Consider the following 22909-nt stretch of genomic DNA (forward strand, 5'->3'; position numbering starts at 1 on the left):
CATTCTGCTCATGCAGTGACTTTGTTGATTACAAAACCCACTGTGACTCTCATGATTGAAAAATCCTGTAGTCTATCCCCCATTTCCCATTTATTCTCTAGTCTCAGAAGAAATTCTCAACTGCTCTCTATCTCAGAAGAAACTATCTCAACTGCTCTAATTTCTGCAGGACCATGGCATGATTCTCTGAAAGTATCATGATCAGGGAAAGTCATACAGGCACTCGTCCAAGGATCTTTTGTCTTACATAAAGTTTCACTGTGAGGTAATCAACCTAGTAGACAGTGATCAGCAACAGAACAAAAGTACTTGCTGAAGCTGGACAGATTCCTGCTGTTGGGCCAGGATTTTCTTTCCCATGATGCTTTTAAACACCCTGTCCATACCTTAAAAAGTATTGTCATCCTAGATTTACAGGTAAAATCAGGGAAGGGCTCTAGTTTGGAAGAAGAACATACAGTACCATTGTATCCAGTGGCAAAATACCCTTAAGGCCAGGTATCTGATACAAATTTGCTTCCTAGAAGCGTACAGGGGTTAAAAATGTCAGACCTCAGTCACTCTTTAGTCTTTACCTTTTATGGTGACTTCAGCTTTGCTGACTGCTTGGCCTAGTTCGTTGATGGCCACCACCTCATACTGGCCTCCATCTGTTGGTGTGACTCCTAGGATCACAAGAGAGCAGACCCCAAAGTCATTTTTGCAGAAGAAGGTAGGATCCTGAGAGAGATTCTTGCCATCTTTGTACCAGGTTACTTGAGGAACTGGATATCCAGTCACAGCACAACTCATGTGACAATCAAATCCTAAAGTCACCACATGAGGTTTCAGTGGGACAAGGAATCTTGGAGGCTGAGTTTCGTTGATCCCCTTGTATTTTGGAAGGCTGACTTCAAATTTACCTGTGAAATGCACAAAGGATTCAGTTAAGAGAATGTCCATCACACAGTGGACTTAACATTCATGTCAGGTACACAACTGGCAATATTGGCTAAATAGGATGAAGTTGCTGTTTCTTGACATTTCTGGTTCCATTTTTCTGAAGTTCCTTCCATTAGTAAGAAGTCAACAAGGTAGTTAATACTTTCTGCATGGTACACAGAATACAATGATCAGAGACTCCCTTGAATAACCTCATACACTTGGAGATGCCATTCTTTGGCCATGCTTACACTTCAAGTCTGAACATTCCTATTTGGCATGGGATTGGTTTAGTGCATGGGAACATAGGAAGCTGCCTAATACTGAGACTGACCATTGGTCCATCAAGCTCAGTATTGTCTCCACTGATTAGGGGTAGCTCACTAGGGCAGTGATAGCCAACATGGTGCCTTCCAGATGTTTGGACTACAGCTCTCATCATCCTTGACCTTTGGTACCAGCCTGGGGCTGATGGGAATTGGTGCCCAAAACATCTGGAGGGCACCACGCTGGCTACCCCATTCTATGGTTTCAGACAAGAGCTTTGCCGAGTCCTCCTTGGATAAATCAGGGATTAAACATGAGACCTTCTGCCTACAAAGCATGTGCTTTACTGTTGAGCAATGGCCTTTCCCCCTATTTGAACTGATGTTGAGACCTTCCTAGCCACTTCTGTCTTACCCATCTGCATGTGCTCTATTAGTGTTATTTAAAACCCAAACCTCTGGGAAGAATTGTGTGTTTGCACTTGCCTTCCAGCCTTCATGAATGATATTGTTGCCACATGGGAAAAGGAAAGAAACACTTCTGTGTCTCCTTTGATTTTTTTTAACATTATAGTTGCTTACAGTAGTAGCTAGTGTGGTGGGCCAGAGCTGCCAAGCCACCCTCCCAACACTGGTGTTACCACAACTTACCTGGATGTGATTAGGGTAGGATGGTGGCAAGGTTGGGGCTGTGCAGGTGCATTCGTGGAGCCACTCCAGAGCTCCCATCAGTGCATCCGCACAGTTCCAACTACACCACTGTCCCAGCCCAATCAGGTAAACGATAGCAATCACGGTGTCAAGAGGGCAATGCCACCCCACAGGCCACTACTGATTACTTAATTCAACTGGGTGGGGAGTCAAAGGATGAGGTTGGACTTGTATAACTAACTTCCATATTTTTGCAATCAGAGTAGACGTTTGTGCATGTGTGTTGCAGGGAGGGAGTTGTTCCTTTCCACCTCAGTGTATTATAAATAATCACAAGAGCAGTTGTCACAGCACCTAAACCATTCCCAATTGTTTTCAGTTTAGATTAAGCCAAGATGACACAGATTGTAGGGAGACCTAGAATCAGTATTACAATGGGAACCCGAGTTAATGCAGATATGCCTTTATAGCTTATGATGCTCTGGTTGGTATGGCGTCTAGCTAGTTGACAAAAGAGTTTCTTTCCCTCATTCCCACAATAGGCCATACAATGAAATTGATTAGCAGTAGATTCAAGACAGACAATAGGAAGTGCTTCTTCACCCTCAACAAATAATGTATGGAATTCATGGCAATAAGGCATGATTGTGAACCATTAGTTCAGGTGATTGGAAAAACTGATGGAGTAGGGGTTGATTAATGGCTATTAGACACAATCATCATCTGGAACCTCTATTTTCAGAGATAATATGTCACTGAATGCCAGCTGTTGGGGAAGCCATTGCCTTCATGCCCTGCTTATGACTGCTCCAGATGAGGCTGAACAAAAATGACCTCTCAAAATTCTCCACAATGGGCAGCATAATAGTGAGGAAGGGAGGTGTCACTTCTTATTCCTGAGTATGGAGGTGAAATTCTTCAACAGTTTGGGTGGGGGACAAAAAAGAAAACCCTTGGAAAACTCTCTCTCGAGAAATTTTGGAACACTAAATGTTGACTGAAACTCTACTCTCAGATCATTTAAGTGGAAGAAGGAAGCAATGGGCTAAGACTAGAAGCAGAAGTCAAGCCTCCTGCTTCTGTCAACAATAGTAAAAATAGATCCACAGTTTCATCCATTTCATAGACGGCAAAATTGAGAAAACTATTTTGACAAATATTCTAAAGGTAAAGACTGAAATTCAACCATTTAGGAGAAGCTCAAAAAGGGGGGGGGGAATCAAAATATCAGAAAACTCTTTTCTGAAAAATTTCAGCTCATTCCTTATTCCAGAAGTATCTGGTTGGCCATTGTGAGAGATAAGATGTTGGACTGATCTAGCCAGGCTCTTCTTATATTCCTACCTTTGATGGTTCTCACTGTTCAAGTTGTCTTTTTGACTTCTGTACAGCTTAATATTCCATTATGGTATGAGTGGTAATCAATTCTAATCTGATGCCTCCTGTGTCCTATGTGAAATAGCAAGGATGGAAAAACCTTCACTTCACTACCGCTACCATATTTTTTGTAGACATACTCACCCAACTACAAGCATCTCCCTTTGCTCAAAATAATTCCTTAAGGATACCTCAGTCTATATAATGCAGATTGCATAGGATTTTACTTATTATATAGTGAATGCACAGAGAGTCAATGAATGGCTACTGGTTTACCCTTAAAGCCTATTTACCCTTGTCCCTGTGAATGCTCCAGGGTTGCACTGTTTCAGAGGGTTCACTGATTCCCATACAATTTTTTGCCAGGACTCTGAAGAAATATTCCCGGCCTGGGACAAAATTTGAGACTGTGTACTTGTTGGTGTAAATCAGGTCAGCCACCAGTTCCCACAATCCTTTGTTGGAGTCACGTCTCATGACCATATAGTTCAGGTTGCCCTCTCTCTTCTCTGTTGGTGAAGGTTCCCACATCAGAGTCACTGTATCTGGGACTTTCTCAATCAGCTGTATAGGACCAGGAGATTCTGGGATGTCTGCAAAGTGAAAATAAATAAAACCAAAATATTAATATGGAACAATATAACAACGCCCGGACTTCCGGGAAGGGTGACTTCGCTTGTGCCTGCTTTTGAGACGGGCTCCCGCCGCAGAAGAAGCTTATTCAGATATAAATCAGTCAGAACATTTTTTTTTTGACTGATGAAATTTCTCCCGGGCAGGGAGAAACGTAGAGATCAACCTCAAAAGCCTGTTTTTGTTGGGAGGACTGGATTTCATTAATTTATGAGAAAAGGTCCAGCCAGCAATGCCGGATGGACTTCCAAACAAGCTCTATCTGATTAATGCGATACGTTTATCTTTTCTTCAAAGAGAAAACGGACTAACAGGCAAGCACCCTTCTTTCTATTATTTTTTTTACTTGGTTTAAATTGTTGCAGCAAAAAGAGATTTGTCAAATGAATCAGCTTTAAAGAATTTCTGGGTGAGCTATAACTCTTCTCTGTTATTCACGAAATTAACAGCTTATCTCTGTTTCTATTGCAAAAAGCTGTCCTGGAAGTGCATTCTAAAGATATAAACAGAAGAGGGATTTCTATTCCGAGGAACATTATATTGTCTGGGACTATTCTCTTTTTGGTCTATTTTATTTTGACAAATCTGCTTCTTCACGACGCCACTAACTGTTTTGATGCTGGGAACTAAATTTGTTTTGTATTCTTGAACATAGAGAGATAAGGCAGGCTGCTCTGTTTATACTGTGATGTCATCAAGCCTGGAATATTAACCCAATTGTTGCTGAAATAAGAAGTGGTTCTTCTTTATTTTTGTTTTGTTTTGTTTTCGTGGTTTTAAAAATGGCAATCAAGAAAGTGGCTGAGAATCTGGAAGTAATTATGTTTCAGAAAATAATGGATGAGATTGAGATAACGAAACAAACCCTGCGACAGGGCAGTAAGGAGCTGAAAATGGAACTGAGCAAAATGACGCAGGAGCTTAAAGAAATAGGGGATCCTGTGAGAGAGGAGAATGAGATCAGAGATGAGAAAAGAAAAAATAAAGGGAAGATACAAGCCCTGGAGATTGGAACAAATGTGGAATTGGAAAAAGATCTGGAGTTTATGGATATTAGAAATAAAATCTACTGTTTGGAATTTAACGTTATCTCTGAAGAAATTAATGAAGATATTAGAGATAAAGTTATCAATGGCTTGGATAATCTTCTGGACTGGAATGATGTGATGGAGCTTGATATAGAGAAAATCTATGGAATTAACTGCAGCCATGTGACAATGGAAAAACTCTCAAGAGATGAGCCAGTGCATTCTGTAAAAAAGAAGAACAGAGATATGACTTTACAACAATATTTCAGCAACTTATTCAGAATTGATGGCAAGAAAATATTTGGGATAGAGGAAATTCCCATCAGACTCTTATTATATGACTATGGCTATGACAGCAAGATTATTATGGAATACTGATAATGGAAGATTGGACACTGAAATTACTGGACTTAACAGGACTATTGAAGATGGAAGATGGAATTAATATGGATAATGGGATAATGGCTATTGAAATTATTGGACCTAACAGATTTTGATGAGATGGATTAATCGATATGTTTATTTGGACTATGGTTATGACAATAAGATTATTATTATTATTAACGAGATGGATTAATCGACATGTTTATTTGGAGAAAAATTGATAGATATATTTCTTAAAGAATTGAAACCTCTCTTTGACTTTTTGTGGAAAGAATAAAGTAATGTTTATGAGATTTGATGATTAATTAAGATAACTACTGGAGGAAAGTGATTTTATAATATAATTTAAGAGACAGGATTGTTATATATTGTAGACCTATAACTGATTTGATCTGTGACAAATGGGAAGTCAACATTTTATTTTTTTGTTTAATCATTTTTGTTTTGTTTTGTTTTTTGTCTTTGAATGTTTTATGATTTTGTTTTGTATGTTTTATGAAAATTTGAATAAAAATTATTGTAAAAAAAAAAAGGAACAATATAACAAGGCCCAAGTATATTAAAAAGTGGAAATCATGTCCATAGAATTCAGTAACTTATGTTGAAGGCCATCCCTGACACAGTTAACTGAAAAAATGTCTGTTGTGAACCTGATTTTAAGACTTGATACTTGCTGTAATTTAAAGAGTGTTTGATAGTGATAGAATTCTTGTTGTTATTTAGCATTACTACTAGTCTACTACTACTACTACTACTACAACTACCACCACCACCACTACCACTACCACTACTACCACCACCACCAGCACTACACTGCTGTGTTCCTACAGAAGGTGGGAAGAAAGTACATCAGGATCTATTGGTAGATCTCTGGGTGATTTAAAGTAGATTAGTAAGGATTTCTGATGCACAATGACAACAACAAAATGACTCTCCCTCCCCTCATATCATACTGCTGAAATTGAGAAAACAAGTTGGCGTACATGTAGCAGCAGTTCATTTTTGTGTGGAAGAACTGTGAACTCCATTTAGTTCTGGTGCTCAAAATAAATTTCTGGGCTTAAAATTATTGAGCTGACGTAGTGTATGACTTTTACATCAGGCTCCAGTTGGTGGAACCTGGGATTCTAGTAAAAAACCCAAAGTAGATCCCAAAAAAGTAGTCCCCCACAAAACAAAGTAGAAGCCTGAAATTTGCCCACTCCTGCCCTGGATTTTTCCAAACAAAACTTGAGTTTGCCAGCATAGTCTGGCTTCCAAACTACTTTCAGATGACCTACAATGGGTTGCTGTAATCTTTATTTTGGATAGTAAATTGTCTGCTTTGTTAAAAGTGAGGCAGATAATTTTCTCAAAGTCTTCACAATGCTATTGTTAGTTTTAAATTGCAACTCCACCTGAACTGCAGGGATGAGGACGGCTCTGCATTTCTTTTGAAAGGCATAAGAGCCAGGCAACACTAGCTTAGAGCTTGCATATGGAAGGAAGCCAGTTTTCACACTCTTTGTCTCCCAGAAAGAAATGCTTGTTGACGGTACAGTTTGCAAACTGTAAATGAAGGGGCTGACAGACTGTGATGCTTGCAACTGGTGTCTTATTCCATTGCTGTTAATTGCCCATAAAGAGCTCCCATGGCATGTGCTCCCTCTTTTTGGCAGTGCTAAATATGCTTACTTGTGTGACCTCTAAATGCCCCCAAAGGCTACATTCTGTCTATGGACAACAGACAACTGCCTAGCTAAGGGATTGCTCTTTAAATAGGAATGTGGTATGAAACTAATTTTCCAGAAGAGGGAATGAGATCGTAGATTGTGTGCAGACTCCTTGCATTGCCTTTACCTAGAACTTGGACTAGGATGCTGAATGTCTCTTTATTTCCTCCCTCAGTTTGGAGGATGATGGCATAATGCCCACTGTCAGAAAAGTTAGCTCCTGGGATGATGAGTTGACTCAGGCCTTCTCTGGTGGCAATTGTAGCCTTGGCGGGAAGAGAAAGCCCATCCTTCAGCCAAAGCACTTCAGGAGTTGGGAAAGCCTGTTGATTGGAAAAGAGATATTAAACTTAGGCTCTTTGCCATCAGAGTTGTGTCGAGGAATTCAGTTTTTGCCAATTCTCGTATGGACCGGCCAGGTTCATATCTCCTGGACTGATAAATGGATAAGAATTTAGTTAAATGTGCTGTGGGCAGCAAACAAGGAAGTGCTGGTATTCCATACTGGTGAGTACCCCCCCTCAAAAAACAACAACACTGTTCTTAAGACTTTGTGCTTTTCTTAATTTTGAAATGCAGGTTTTGGCACAGAAACCATATCAAAATGTATATTTTGAGATAAAATAATTTAGACATGTGTGCTTTGTGAGAAAGTATATTCAAATATACATATTTAAATATGTATTTAAAACATGAATTTCCATGTGGTTAATATGCAAAAGTGTCATGGACCAGAAACATATTGATCCAGCCAGCCCTATTTATTTTTAGTAACAGCATACTATTTCCATAGGCTAGGGATGGACAGCTGCTATATTTCCAGAGGCCACTCTATTTGCCATAGAATGATCTGAGGTCAGCAAGCATATTTTGATGCACAAAGCCATAATCTCATCAGTGGTCAGGCCTGATAATGAAAGTGCCATCTACCAGTAAGGGCTTCAAAGTGATGGGGCACATGCTCTCCATTAATGGGGGATAGGTGAAGAGTGACTGAGGGAGTAACAACAAAAACAACAGGGATACAGTCCATCAAGCTCCACCCTCTGGTGCAGATGGCAAATGGCAGAATAGCCATATATCTATGACGGGGGGGGAGTTGTGGAAGCAAATGTTTTATTGAATTTTAGGAGGAATTTGAAAACATTCCTGTTTACCCAGGCATTTGATGGCTGAAGGAGACTATTCCTGGCAATCTGGAGATTGTTGGATGAAATAATGTTTTTAACTGTTGTGAATAACAACAACAATAAAAACAGTAACAATAATAATAATAATAATAATAAATGTGCCAGTCACAGACACACAAAAATGAGATCTGAATGATCTGCTTGCAGTATAAAGCCCCCGTTTGGAAGCACCCTAAGAGGGAATAGCAATAGCTGATGGATAGACAAAGCGAACAAACTAGCTGAAATTAAGAATTTAATTTACTTAACATTCATCCATTCAAATCAATGGGAACTTAAAGCATGCTTAAATTTGGCTGGATGGTGCAGAAGGTTTTCTATTTACTTCTATCAGTAAAAGGATGTTTCAAATATATCCTGAATCCCCATGGATGTGTAAAGTTTTCCTTTCACAGAAAAGAACTGGATGGTACACACAAATTTTGAATGCTAGATTTAGGAATCACTGCAAGGTCATTGGCTGATCAGTCATAAGGTTTTTAGCTGGAAGTAAATTCAATTGTGATAAATGGAACTTACTTTCTAGTATATGGATCTGGTTGCATTTTCAGCATGAGAAGTGGTTCTAAACATTGTAGTTGCATGGGGATCATTCACATCATGATAAATATAAGGTGACACAAAAGGATTTTTTAAAACAGTCAATGTCTGTTCAGCAAAATCAGGTCCGCAACGTGTGCTGTTAGGTTTCTAACACAAGCATGGAAATGGATTTCATGCACAATGCACTTCCCATAAGGGCTATACTTACTTCAAAGGGAATGCGCAAACGAATGGTATTCCCTGCTTTCACAATCATGAAGCTTTTGATGATGTCCTTTACTAAGAGTTTGGGATGAACTAGAATGAAAAAATGCATAATCAAGTTACAGATGTCACTGTAGATTATATAATATGCTTGGCACCTTGCAAAAATATTGAATGCCAAAAAACACCAATACTTCCAAGACTCACTACCCATTCTGAGATTTTTATTTTTATTTGTACAACAGCAGGATCATTTTCTGCAAGTGATTTAACAATTGATTCTTGATTATTATTATTATTTTAAAAAGATAGGATTTATTACAGGGGAAACTACAACTAAATAGATGGTACTACCAATACTGCTAAATATTAGGGGGAAATGTGTCAGTTTGATGAAGTCATCTCCAGTGGCCTTAGGTATGAAGCTTGATCCACGTTGGCTCAAGTCCTCTTCTTCTGTGTAATGAGGGAAGGGTTATAGCCCTGTATAGGGATAGAGCATCTGCTTTGCATGGAGAAGATCCCAGGTTCAATCCCCAGCATCTAGAGCTGATAGGTAGGACTGGGAGAGACCTCTGCCTGAAACTCCAGAGAGATGCTTCCAGTCAGTGCAGGCAATACTGAGACAGATGTGCCAACGGTCTGAGTATAAGGCAGCTTCCTGTCTTCCTATGACCTATTATTCCCCAGTCCCCACCACATTGTGTTGGATGCAGTAACATTGTCTGGTGCTTAGTTTTCCTTATTCCTTCTCTTCTCCTAAAGGATTTCAGTGTTCACGTTGATAATGTCTCTGGTTCCTCAGCATGTTGCCTCCCCTCTCCCATCCCTGCCCCATGATGGCTTTCAGTCTTATAGTATGATGGCTTACAGTATTCCCTCTCAAGTTGCTGCTATGGCCATTTCCTCAACTTCATATTGTCTGCGAACATACAGAGATAAGGCAACCAGCAAGCATAGTAGCAGTAGTTGCGGCTGTACGTGTGTTTAGAAGTGCATGTCTATGCCCTTATTTGTGCATTTATTTATTTCTAAGATTTCTTATCTGCCCTTCACCATAAGGTCCCAGGGCAGGTTAGGGTTGCCAGGTTCTTGGCCTGAGAAAGTCAGCCAAGTGCAGGTGTTCTTGCAACCCTGTAATGAGAAAAACCACAAGGTGGAATTCTTTCTTCCCCCTACACAACTTTTAAAGATACAGAAGACCTCTTGGTTGTCTTGCCCAGCCTCCAAGAGGTCTTCTGTATCTTTACAAGTTGTGCAGGGGAAAGGGAGAATTCCACCTTGTGGTTTTTCTCATTACAGCATTGCAAGAACACCTGCACTTGGCTGACTTTCTCTTATCCTAAAGATACAGGATCAGTCTCAGGCCAAGAACCTGGCAACCCTAGGGCAGGTTAGAACAACAATTATAAAAACAAACAAACAGATAAAACCATTACAATTATACAACAAGTAAAATTGTTTTTTAAAAAATTTAACTGTCAAAGGCCAGGGACATAATAATAATAATAATAATAATTTAATTTTTAGGCTGCCTATCTGGCCGAAGCCACTCTTCATATCTTCAGCATATGGCAAAAGCTGTACAATGAAGATCCTAGATGCACCCAATAGCAGCCAGTGAGGCAGCACGGGTGTGACACCATTGCTTTCCTGGTTTCTGAACATGGTGGGCCGCTGCTCCTGACTGGGTGTGTGTGTGAATGAGGCACATGGAACTTGGTGCATGGTGGAGCCCAGCAGCAGGTTGGCTCTGCTGCCACATCACACTAAGCTCCTGCACCTCCTCCTCTTGGTCAGTGGCAGTGACCCGCCATATTTGTAACCCAGGAGAGCAACAGTGCCTTACTAGCCGCTTCTGGATGCACCTCTTGGGGAGGGACTACCACACAGAAAGCCCTCTCTTGGGCCTGTCATTCCTTGCACTTTTGTGCAGGGCAGAACAACCAAGAACACTCCCTCTGCAGATCTTAACGCCTGAGAAGGCTGGTAGGGACGGAGATGGCCCTTCAGATATTTGGGGCCTAAGTCACTTAGGGCTTATAAATATTAATGTAAGCACCCTGGAAGCAAACTGGCAACCAGTGCAGCTGTTTTAAAACAATGGTTATATGAGTTCCAAATGGAACCCCAGCCAGTAATCTGGCTGCTGCATTTTGGACCAGTGGTTTCTGAATAGTCTTCAAGGGCAACCCCTCATAGAGTGCATTGCAATAGTCCAATCTGGAGGTTACCAGAGCTTGGAGTACAGTGGCCAAGTCCTCTCTGACCTTGAGCCTTGCAGTAAAAGCCCATTATGCATAGCTCACTTCCCTAGATTCCTGAATGGTTGCAAGAGGCAATAATGCTGGCCTTACCACATTGATGGAGGCTACTGGTGTGGCGTAGTGGTTAGAGTGTTGGACTATGACCTGGGAGACCAGGGTTCGAATCCCCACACAGCCATGAAGCTCACTGGGTGACCTTGGGCCAGTCACTGCCTCTCAGTCTCAGAGGAAGGCAATGGTAAACTACCTCTGAATTCCACTTACAGTGAAAACCCTATCCATAGGGTTGCCGTATGTCGGGATCGACTTGAAGGCAGTCCATTCTCCCTCTCACTGATAATTACTTCTCCATTTTGTAATAGCTACTACATAGTAGGTTTTTAAACAGCTTCTTTGTAGCTACTAATGGTCATCTGTTTTCAGCCTAAGGTGTTTTTCTCATCCCCCACCCCCCTTTAATTGTTTCTGAATTTCCATCTCCAGTCATCACTTTTTATTGCTTTGCTGGTCATCTCCCAAGTAATCCACCATACAACCCTTCCTTGATCTGCCATCTGTTCACTATGGCTAGTCCTCTAGTGCTTTCCCCTGTTCCTTGTCTTTCACTCCCTGGAGAGGCCCTGCTATATTAGTCTCTGTATACCATCCGTTCCCAAAGCAGAAGCTGCACTTTTTGACTCACCAGTGGCAGGTACAGCTTGGACGCAAGTATCCAGTTCAACATGCTCACCAAAACCGCCGTTGTTGATTGCTCTCACCCTCAGGAAGTACATCTCCCTGGCTTTTAGCCCTCTAACAGTGTATGTAGTCTTTGGTATTGGGAGGGCATTATACTGGGTCCACTTCAGAGTGTCAGTGTGTCGCATCTCTATAACATAGCCCTTGGCATGACTTTCTTCCTCTGCTTCTGGTTTCATCCATGACAAGGAGATGCTGCAGTAGTCAGTACTGACCACTTTAAGATCTCTCACTGGACCTGGTGGTTCTGGAAAGGGGAAGATAAACTGGCATTTTGAAAATTTTTGTTGTTGTTGTTAAATTATGCCTCCCCTTGCTTATCTTTGCTCCATTACTCTTTGCAGTGTATTAGTTTAGATGCATACTATAATGAAAAATCCTGTCCCTCATTCTTCCTGTAACTCTGGCAATCATTCTCTCTCCCCCCACCCACCCACTCAACTGCAGTACATTTTCCTTATCACAATTCACTGGAAATTCTATACCATGCACTCTGTAACAGACAGGAGAATTTGTGTATGTTTCTTTTTGGCATCAGGAGCGGTTGGCCTTCCAGCAGCAGTGTTGCTGCTGCTTATTATGATAGTACATGGAAAGGGCAGGGTCATGGTGAAGTCAGGGTAGGTGCACTAGCAAAAGTGCCAGATTGGCTGCACTGAACTCACTGCCACCCTGCCCCGCCCTAACCTGGTGAGCAGCAGTGACATCACTGTCAGGAGGCTACCCAACCCATTAAGCTGAATGGTACCCATGATGTTTTTATAATGTAGAAATGTCGTTATGTGGCATGTTGTGATTCCCCTTCAATGTATCTTCTCATGACCATTTCTTAGTGTGTGTGGCTAGTGACTATTCCTCTCATTTGAGTTTTCCTCAATCAAAAGGGCATGTCTGACAGTACTGAGAGGGTGCCACTACCTGAAACTCATTTCCCAATTTAATCATGAATTATGGCAGCCATCAAGTGATCTGTTGATTTGATTGATTGATTGATTGATTACATTCATATACCGCTCCATAGTCGAAGCTCTCTGGGCGGTTTACAGCAATTAAAAACAATAAAAACAAATATACAAATTTTAAAACACATGTTAAAATGCCTGGGAGAACAGGAAAGAGGAAAGAGTTGATGAATGACTGAAATCATTGTGTGTGACCCATCTCTCTCTCTCTCTCATTTTCCTGTGCCATGCCCAGTAGGATAGATAGACTAAACCACTTACTCATGGGATCCCGAGCAAAAACAGCTTCTGAAGGTGCGCTGACCTCACCCACCCCTGTAGTATTAATGGCAGCCACACGGAATTCATACAGCAACCCCTCCTTCAGATCAGTCACTGTGTACTTCCTGTCTGTGGAATGAAATAACCTAATGTGAAATAGTTATTCTCTAAACAAGATGGGGCTTGGGGGGGGGGGAAGGTTGCAATTTACTATCTTAAATGTGTCCTGCTTTGAGGCCTATAGTCAACAGCTACAGGAGAATATCTGTGAAATAATAATACGAGTCCTACTCAAAGTAGATGGGTATGACTAACTGTGAGTAAAACTTAACTGGATGCAACCCAGTGTCTTCTTTTGTCATAAGGATGGGCACATGCCCTGCTTAAAAGAGGACAGTTCTGTTTTTAAAAGGCTGTCTGGTTTAAGTCCCATTTAAGATAACGAAGGGAGAACTGGAGAGGCCTTAAAGTCGCCCATCAACAGTTAGCACCAGGCAGTAGACTGAGGGGTTACACATGTCACCTGGTCACTGTCTTTCCCACCATGGTGAGAGGTAATGTGCTTCCATGTTTAAACTGTAGCAATTATTTCTAAATTTGCATCTATTCATATATAAATAAGCATATACAAATGCTATTCTGTGTCCTCATTTTTGGTGATGTTTAAGTGGCCATCCTATTTGCATTTAAACTGGCAAGTTTCCTGACAAGAGGATAACAATAATATTCTCTGCTCTTTGCACCAGATTCTTATGGGTCATTCTGACCACATTCTCATCAAGTTAAAAGTCTGGGAATGACAAAGAAGAGTTGCTGTATTGGTAACACTTTGAGAGTGGCATCAGAACTATTACAGAAGAGAAGGGACTGGGATTAAATGATGAAGAAGATCATTCAAATAGGATTTCCAAATTGAATGTGGAGGCTATACAAATAAGGGGCCTGCACTAGGGCTCAAGCATACAATTGTCTCTGTATCTATTTGTGCATTTGTGAGCAGGAGCAATAAGATGGAAAGGGGCAGAAGAGGTGAAAGGCTGGCTGGGGAGGGTGCCAACACTGAAAGAGAGGGGACAGAGAGTGGGAGTGGGGACTGAGCCTAATAACAGCCTATGATTAGTCCCTTGAATAAAGGAAGTCCTTAAGGAGCTTTTGCCCAAGGAAAGAAAAAGAAGTGCAACATAGTCTTTTAATGAGATTTGCTTTTTCAGTGGGAAATGTAGGCTTTTGCAGGGTGTAAAAAGCTCCTGGGCAAATCTCCAAACACTTTTGAGTGTGTGCATGTCTTTAAAGGACCTTGCTGGATCAGACCAAATGCCCATCTCATCCACCATTCTCATACCCACAGTGACCAGCTATTACCACATGTCTCTGGGAAGCCCACAAGCCCTCTCCTGCTATTGTTCTTCAGAGACTGATGTTCAGAAGCATGGTTCCTCAGATCCTGGATGTGAACTACAGCTCCCATTAGCCCCAGCCACTATGGCTGTGGTGGCTGAGGAGGATGAGAGTTGTAGGCCAAACATCTGGAGGGCACCAGGTTGGCAAAGGCTGGCATATATTGCTACCATGACAGGGAACCATATTATTGTTTCAGCATCACTTCCTTCTTTTTCACTACATGATCCCACAGCCAATCAAGAGATCATATACTGAACATGATGATGTCACAACACATGTGGCCAATCAGTCTTGGTTTTGTGACAACATTACTGAGAGCAAGGCTGAGAGTGGGGGTAAAAAGACCTAAACCCATCGTAGATTCTTCTAACTAGTTTTTCTAATTATGTCCCCTACCAGTAAGGAGTGAACATAAGAACATAAGAAGAGCCTGCTGGATCAGGCCAGTGGCCCATCTAATCCAGCATCCTGTTCTCACAGTGGCCAACCAGGTGCCTGGGGGAAGCCCGCAAGCAGGACCCGAGTGCAAGAACACTCTCCCCTCCTGAGGCTTCCGGCAACTGGTTTTCAGAAGCATACTGCCTCTGACTAGGGTGGCAGAGCACAGCCATCACAGCTAGTAGCCATTGATAGCCCTGTCCTCCATGAATTTGTCTAATCTTCTTTTAAAGCCATCCAAGCTGGTGGCCATTACTGCATCTTGTGGGAGCAAATTCCATAGTTTGACTATGCGCTGAGTAAAGAAGTACTTCCTTTTGTCTGTCCTGAATCTTCCAACATTCAGCTTCTTTGAATGTCCACGAGTTCTATTATTATGAGAGAGGGAGAAGAACTTTTCTCTATCCACTTTCTCAATGCCATGCATAATTTTATACACTTCTATCATGTCTCCTCTGACCCGCCTTTTCTCTAAACTAAAAACCCCCAAATGCTGCAACCTTTCCTCGTAAGGGAGTCGCTCCATCCCCTTGATCATTCTGGTTGCCCTCTTCTGAACCTTTTCCAACTCTATAATATCCTTTTTGAGATGAGGCGACCAGAACTGTACACAGTATTCCAAATGCGGCCGCACCATAGATTTATACAATGGCATTATGATATCGGCTGTTTTATTTTCAATACCTTTCCTAATTATCGCTAGCATGGAATTTGCCTTTTTCACAGCTGCCGCACACTGGGTCGACATTTTCATCGTGCTGTCCACTACAACCCCGAGGTCTCTCTCCTGGTCGGTCACCGCCAGTTCAGACCCCATGAGCGTATATGTGAAATTAAGATTCTTTGCTCCAATATGCATAATTTTACACTTGTTTATATTGAATTGCATTTGCCATTTTTCCGCCCATTCACTCAGTTTGGAGAGGTCTTTTTGGAGCTCTTCGCAATCCCTTTTTGTTTTAACAACCCTGAACAATTTAGTGTCGTCAGCAAACTTGGCCACTTCACTGCTCACTCCTAATTCTAGGTCATTAATGAACAAGTTGAAAAGTACAGGTCCCAATACCGATCCTTGAGGGACTCCACTTTCTACAGCCCTCCATTGGGAGAACTGTCCGTTTATTCCTACTCTCTGCTTTCTGCTTCTTAACCAATTCCTTATCCACAAGAGGATCTCTCCTCTTATTCCATGACTGCTAAGCTTCCTCAGAAAGTCTAAGTACACTATGTCCACTGGATCACCTCTATCTCAGAGCTTGGAAAAGTTACTTTTTTGAACTACAACTCCCATCAGCCCCAGCCAGCACGGCCACTGGATTGGGCTGATGGGAGTTGTAGTTCAAAAAAGTAACTTTTCCAAGCTCTGCTCTATCTATATGCTTGTTGACACTCTCAAAGAATTCTAATAGGTTACTGAGACAGGACTTTCCCTTGCAGAAGCCATGCTGGCTCTGCTTCAGCAAAGCTTGTTCTTCTATGTGCTTAGTTAATTTAGCTTTAATAATACTTTCTACCAGTTTTCCAGGGACAGAAGTTAAACTAACTGGCCTGTAATTTCAGGGATCACCTCTGGATCCCTTTTTGAATATTGGTGTTACATTTGCCACTTTCCAGTCCTCAGGCACGGAGGAGGACCCGAGGGACAAGTTACATATTTTAGTTAGCAGATCAGCAATTTCACATTTGAGTTCTTTGAGAACTCTCGGGTGGATGCCATCCGGGCCTGGTGATTTGTCAGTTTTTATATTGTCCATTAAGCCTAGAACTTCCTCTCTCGTTACCACTATTTGTCTCAGTTCCTCAGAATCCCTTCCCGCAAATGTTAGTTCAGGTTCAGGGATCTGCCCTATATCTTCCACTGTGAAGACAGAATGGTAAGAGCATTTGTGATTAAGTTCAGTAGGAAATTCTAAACAACTACACTATCAGATGAGCAAGTTTATTTTAATGTATTTAATTAAATTATTTAATTTAATTTAACATTTTAGGACAGTTTTAAGGTTAAAATCCTTCACAAGGTGGCTTACAATACATACAATACAATACAAAACAATTCACAAAAACAAATAGAATAAAACCGAGCAGCTATTTGAGACACCACATATTGACAGCAGATATAAGCTTATTATATAATCCAGCAAACAAAATTAAAAATAGTTTCCACAGCATTATCCTAGGATTATCTAGACCAGTACTTTGTTTTCCATATCATATATATTAGTCACTATTATAAATTATTGCTATAATCTCCCAGAGCTAAACTGGTAATCTAATGTGCCTGGATATTCCACTTCCAATTATTAATCCCTTTAGCCAACTTGCTCTGCTGTTACCATTTACCTGGAATGGGCAGGTCAGTGATAGGTGTCCAGGTGTTGCTGCCTTTTTTGCATTTTTCAACACTGTAGCCCAATATCTGGGAGTTGCCTATTTTATGTGGTGCTGTCCATGAGAGTGTGATGGCATCCTTGTTGGCACTGACAATTTTGGGAGGAGCAGGACGACCAGGAAATGCTAGAAAAAATGCAGCCATTCATTATTAAAATATTCATGCTGCCTCTTAAGACAAGAATAATTTGTAGGAAATTGCCTTTCTTGAAATGGATATTCGGATAGACTATATATTCAAATTAGAAAGGAATGTCATTATGAGAACTATACAAGACATTCTCAGATTAACCTGAGTTAGATTTTATTCTTTTCTAGGCCCTGTGTCAGGAAGATGTTAGAATATTGCTGAAAGGTTGGAACTGGAAAGTGGGGTGCTTATTCACCTGCTGTAGCACAAATGCATGAACATGTAGGCTCCTGGAGAAGAGCTCATAGCCACCTTGCTCTTCCCAGTTCTTTTTGCAGCTGCACCATGTTGAACTAAGCCAAGGTTGTGCTTAGGCCATTACGTTATGCTTCATTTATGCTACTCTGCAATACATTTTTTATATTCTGTAATGCTTATTTTAAAAATTATTTTCTTTAAAAATTGAGATGTGCAAGTTTTGCCCATCACTTGGGTTTTAAGGGCTTTTTCAGGGGGTGACCTACCCCAGGGGTTGGCTTTAATGAGATATGAGAATTGATCCCGGAGAACATTGGACACATAATGAGAAGACATGATTCATTAGAAAATATAATAATGCTGGGAAAAACAGAAGGGAGTAGAAAAAGAGGAAGGCTAAACAAGAGATGGATTGATTCCATAAAGGAAGCCACAGACCTGAACAGGGTGGTTCATGACAGATGCTCTTGGAGGTCAGTAATTCATAGGGTCGCCATAAGTCGTAGTCAACTTGGAGGCACATAACAACAACAACAACATTCAGTATAAACCTCTAAGACAGGGATGTGGAACCTGTGGCCCTCCAGATGTTGTTGAACTACAGCTTCCATCATCAGCTGTTGGGAGTTAGAATCCACCAACATCTGGAGGGCCATAAGTACCCCACTCCTGCTCTAAGAGCATGAGCCTAGAAGTCAGTGGTTCAAATCCCACCTTAACAACCCACTAGAGCAAATGGGCTACTGCTCAACCAATATCAATCTGACTTCAGCCAGCCCCCACCTGCCTGGTAATCAGTCCAGCAGGTTGCAATGGCTGTCACCTTCTTCCTTGTTAGTATCAGTCCTGTTGCTCTTGTACAATGTGCCAGGAAGGAGGATGGGGGCACAACTAGAATGAGTTGGCTTTGCCTGTCATTGGCTCTGGCTCTACCTACTGTTGGTCTACCTGCCTTCTGCCCCACCAATCCAACTGGGCACCAGCCACCACTGTTAGCTATGCACTCATTGCGTGACTAGGCAAAGTTTGCCTTCCCTGTCAAATATAAACATTTGCAATATATGGGTAAATACTATTGGCCCATCTTAAGAGTTTTTAATATCGCTATGTGAAATGCTTGCAATGCTCAAAGTGATGTATAAATGCTGATACTGAGATGGAATGGGAATGTTCAGATTCAATCGTGGTCTCCATTTCATATTAGTGACAAATCCTTGTAAATTTGATGTGATGTTAGATATTGTCATGACAAGCTGACAAACAAACACACAGAGGAGTCCCCGTTACCTTTGGTAGCAGCCATCACTTCATCAGACTCGAGGGCCTCACTGGTACCCTCAGTATTCACTGCTTTCACCTTGAAGTAATAACTTTTGTCAGCTTCCACTTTATTGGTGGTGAAAATAGTGCTGCTTCCACCGGTTCGTCCCAAGGTCACCCAGGTCGTTCTGCCAACCTGCTGCTTCTCAATAATGTAACTCTGGACTGGTTTACCACCATCATCTTTTGGGGGCTTCCACTGGATTGTTATGCCACTTCTAGAGCTGTCCATGACTTCTACGGGTCCCATTGGTGGCTGCGGCTTAGCTGAATGGAGGAACACAACAGAGCTTATGGAAAAGGTCTTTTGTCTCTGCTCGGCATTGGAATTTGTTGCCGTATCTCTTGAGCTGAGCGGGTCAGATCAATGCGAGGATTTGCACATTGTGAACAGGCATCTTTGGCTCATCTTTTTTAGGTAATCTAAAAGGAGAGCTCACAATGACTTCTAGTCATGATGGCTATATAGCACCTCCAGGCTCAGAGGCAACATGCCTCCGAATACCAGTAGCTGGGGAACAATAGCAGGAGAGGGTTATTGCCCTCATGTTGTTTCTTTTTAAAGACACTGTCTTTTCAAGATTTTTAAAAAGATGCTTGCAATGTTTGCTCCCCTGGGCTCCCTTTGGGAGGAAGGGTGGGATATAAATTTAAAAACAAACAAACAACCTGCTTGTGAGTGTCCCAGAGGCATCTGGTACTGGCTGGCTACTGTGGGAAGAATGATCTGTCAGCACTTCCTCTTATGTTGGTATGTGTTGCTAGCATGCTAAGGCTGATATGTCATTCTTGCCCCTGTCCACACACTCAGCTGTCTGGTTGTTCCTCCATTCACACTTCCTGCTCTACCTGGGAAACAAAGTGAATAGGAAGATGCTGGGGTGCTTCCACCTCAGGCACCCAGCGGTAGACACTATGTTTTCCCACAGGAGGCGGAGGCAACAGTAGCGATGAAACAGGTCAGCAAACAGGGAGGGGCAAAAATGTTCTTTTTGTTGGTATGCTAGAGACAGATATAAATATAAAAAAAGCACTGATAGCATATTCACCATGCTATGAACAACCATATTATATTATATTATGTTGTGTCTGTCTTCAATCACAGTCAGAAGTGTTGCATGCTGTACTTTGCAGCTGCCTACTAATAAGCAGCTTGCCACACAATGCCGATAAACATGCTCTTTATGCTTCTACCTCCAAATGGGCTACAGCACATATAGGTCTTAAAGCCCCCTATAAACTTGCTTAATCCTTAATCCTTGCTTGAATACTAGGGGTCTCTCACCTGTTACTACCAGCTTGAAAGTTGCTTCAGCGCTTCCACACTTGTTCTTCAGCTTTACTTTATATTCACCACAATCCATCCGGTGGGTGCTGGATATAGAGAGCCGGGTGAAGTTGTCTGAATAGTCAATGCTAATCCTGGCATCATCCAGAAGTTCATCTTCATCCTTTAGCCAAGTTGCTCTGATTGGCTTCCGGCCTTCAAATGGGATTTTGACTATGGCATTCTTTCCTGCCTTTACCACTATAGGTTCCTTCTGCAGTTTTTCCAGAAGAGCAGAGTCAACATTTGGAGGGTCTGAGCATAGAAAAACAGAACATAGTGAATTAGCCCATGACAGATATTCCTTGCTTATTATTCTTGACCATTTTATATAGTCCATGACCCCACAGGAGATGGTGGTTTTGGAAGTGGTTGCCAGAACCTCAGAATCCACATAATTCTTAAACTCTTTCACAATTAGTCCTCTGCCACTAATCCAAGTATTTGATGTTATTTTACTGTTGATCATGTGCTTGGAGTTTTATACGAGTGAAACAGTTCTCCCCCAGATGACAGATATACCATCTGCATTAGATGGAACAAGATCAGGATGGGGAAGAGGGTCAGAGGCTGACTAGTAAACAACAGGAAGATCTGCAGAGATAGGATGGGAGGAAATAAAATGACAGAGAAATAGCAAGAGATGAGCCTAGGTTAATTTTTTTAAGTGTTAAAAAAAGTGGATTCTCAGAAGGGCTCTGAGAGTCAACATCATGGAGCTGTTGCAAACACAGGCAACATTGTAGAACAAGGTACAGAGGTTGAAGAGGAATAGAGAAACAAAAAAAGGAGGGGAAAATAAACCTTTGTACCATAGATGGTGTGAGAATAGGTGCCACAGCAATGATAGAAAAGTCATGGGCAGAGGGAGCCAACTTTAAGGGTAACAACTTGAGTGTTTGACCTGAATGCAAACTGGATAGAGAGCCAATTTATAGCCCTCCCTTCCTCCTAGAAGGAGCACAGGGCAGCAAACAAAAGCACTAAAAACATCTTAAAAACAAAACATGGCTAAAACATCTTTGCATTGACCAAGGATCTCCAGACACCACTGTTTTGTTAGTCTCTGATCTAGAATTGTAGTTTTAGTCACATGCATATTATATGCATCAGTTTATAAAATGCTACATTAATTAATATCCACTAATGAATTGTCTCCTAGGTGATTCCTGCTATCTGCTTTTGGAATACCGAGATCTGGCTTATGTGGATTATTAATTCAATGTCTCATCATCCCTTCCTGCATTACAATCCCACAAAATCATACTGTACTAAGAGCATAATTCAACTAGTGGCATTTTAGCACCATTTTATTTACTTGGCTTGACTAGACTTGCCTTCAGCAAAAATAGACGCCTCTGTTCGGACTCCTTCAGCCTCAAATTGGTATTTTCCAGCATGACTGTCTTGTACTTCATCTATTATCAGTTTGTGGACTGGGCCATCTTTCTCAATGGAGACTCCATCCAGGCCTATTATCTTGCGGGAAAGTAGACAGAAGCAGAGAAATATTGTATCTCAGAAAGTACATGCAATGTTGCAGTTGCTAGAGATTACAGTGTATTCCACTGCAGAGACAGCCTTAAATTCAGCCATTTTTCCTGCAATGTTTTAGACACTAAAACTGCAATCCTAAACCTACTTACCTGGGAGTAAGCCCCACTGAATTCAATAGGACTTACTTTTGAATAGACATGGTTAGGATTGTGCTGTAACTCTCTGAAGGGTCTGCTCATCTTCCAGGGGTTCACATACAGCTTTGGGGTAGTAGGAATGGGTAAGAATTTCACCAAAAGTTAAGTTGGCACTGGACTCCTCGATAGCTCTCACGTTTGCTATATTTGAGGGCTGATCCTGAATGCTGTGAGCTTCCACAACTTTTCCCAAGACCAGATTTTTGCATCTTTGCTTTACTAACATGAAACTGATCAAAATGCTCTTTGCTTTGCTAACATAAAACTGTTTAGTCTGCTGTTTGCTTTGCTAATGTGAAACTGACCAGCCTGCTCTTTGCTTTGCTAAGGAGAAATGACCAGCCTGCATTTTTGCTTTGCTAATGTGAACCTGACCAGCCTGCTCTTTGCAAAACAATAAAAACAGAAGATAGCGTAAAACAAACATGGAACTTAACTACCTGTCAGTTTGACAGAATGCAATCAAATCAGCACCAGTAAGTGGACCCCATCCCTGGGGGGGGGGGAGTAAAAAGAATGAATAGTAGCCAAAAGAAATTAACTGGTGCGTGTAACCACTTCCTCCTGTGGAGACTCTCAGTGGAACATGTTTTTGGTACAGCTGTGTAAATTCATACTACAGGTGATTTACTTCAGCTTTAAAAATAAATTCCCAGTACTCAGGAGAGATTTCATGCAAGTTAGTATCTGCCCTGGAGGGACTGTGCTCTCGTTGGATGGATTTCACCTGGAGGCAAAGGATGGGTAGTGGAATGTCTCATGCCAGCAAATGATGAGAATCAGACTGTAAGAGTCTGTGAGTAAAGCATCTGCAAT

The 22909-nt window shown here is 41.5% G+C and overlaps 1 protein-coding gene across 4 annotated transcripts in view; it reads right to left on the reverse strand.

Annotated features, from left to right (window-relative positions):
* The window catches only part of IGFN1 (immunoglobulin like and fibronectin type III domain containing 1), a 68310-nt gene that overhangs the window by 2183 nt on the left and 43218 nt on the right, over positions 1-22909 (reverse strand). For 3 of the 4 annotated variants that reach the window (XM_061631890.1, XM_061631888.1, XM_061631891.1), the window contains 10 exons: positions 21737-21878; positions 20358-20654; positions 19040-19339; positions 17317-17490; positions 13138-13266; positions 11859-12161; positions 8914-9002; positions 7100-7295; positions 3509-3808; positions 576-902 (listed from right to left, as the gene is read on the reverse strand). In XM_061631890.1, the coding sequence (XP_061487874.1) occupies positions 576-902; positions 3509-3808; positions 7100-7295; positions 8914-9002; positions 11859-12161; positions 13138-13266; positions 17317-17490; positions 19040-19339; positions 20358-20654; positions 21737-21878 (2257 nt within the window). The remainder of the gene's footprint in view (positions 1-575; positions 903-3508; positions 3809-7099; positions 7296-8913; positions 9003-11858; positions 12162-13137; positions 13267-17316; positions 17491-19039; positions 19340-20357; positions 20655-21736; positions 21879-22909) is intronic. The other variant, XM_061631889.1, reaches the window with a different exon arrangement.

Source organism: Rhineura floridana, chromosome 6 (genome assembly GCF_030035675.1).
Source record: "Rhineura floridana isolate rRhiFlo1 chromosome 6, rRhiFlo1.hap2, whole genome shotgun sequence".
In the NCBI taxonomy this organism is placed as follows: Eukaryota; Metazoa; Chordata; class Lepidosauria; order Squamata; family Rhineuridae; genus Rhineura; species Rhineura floridana.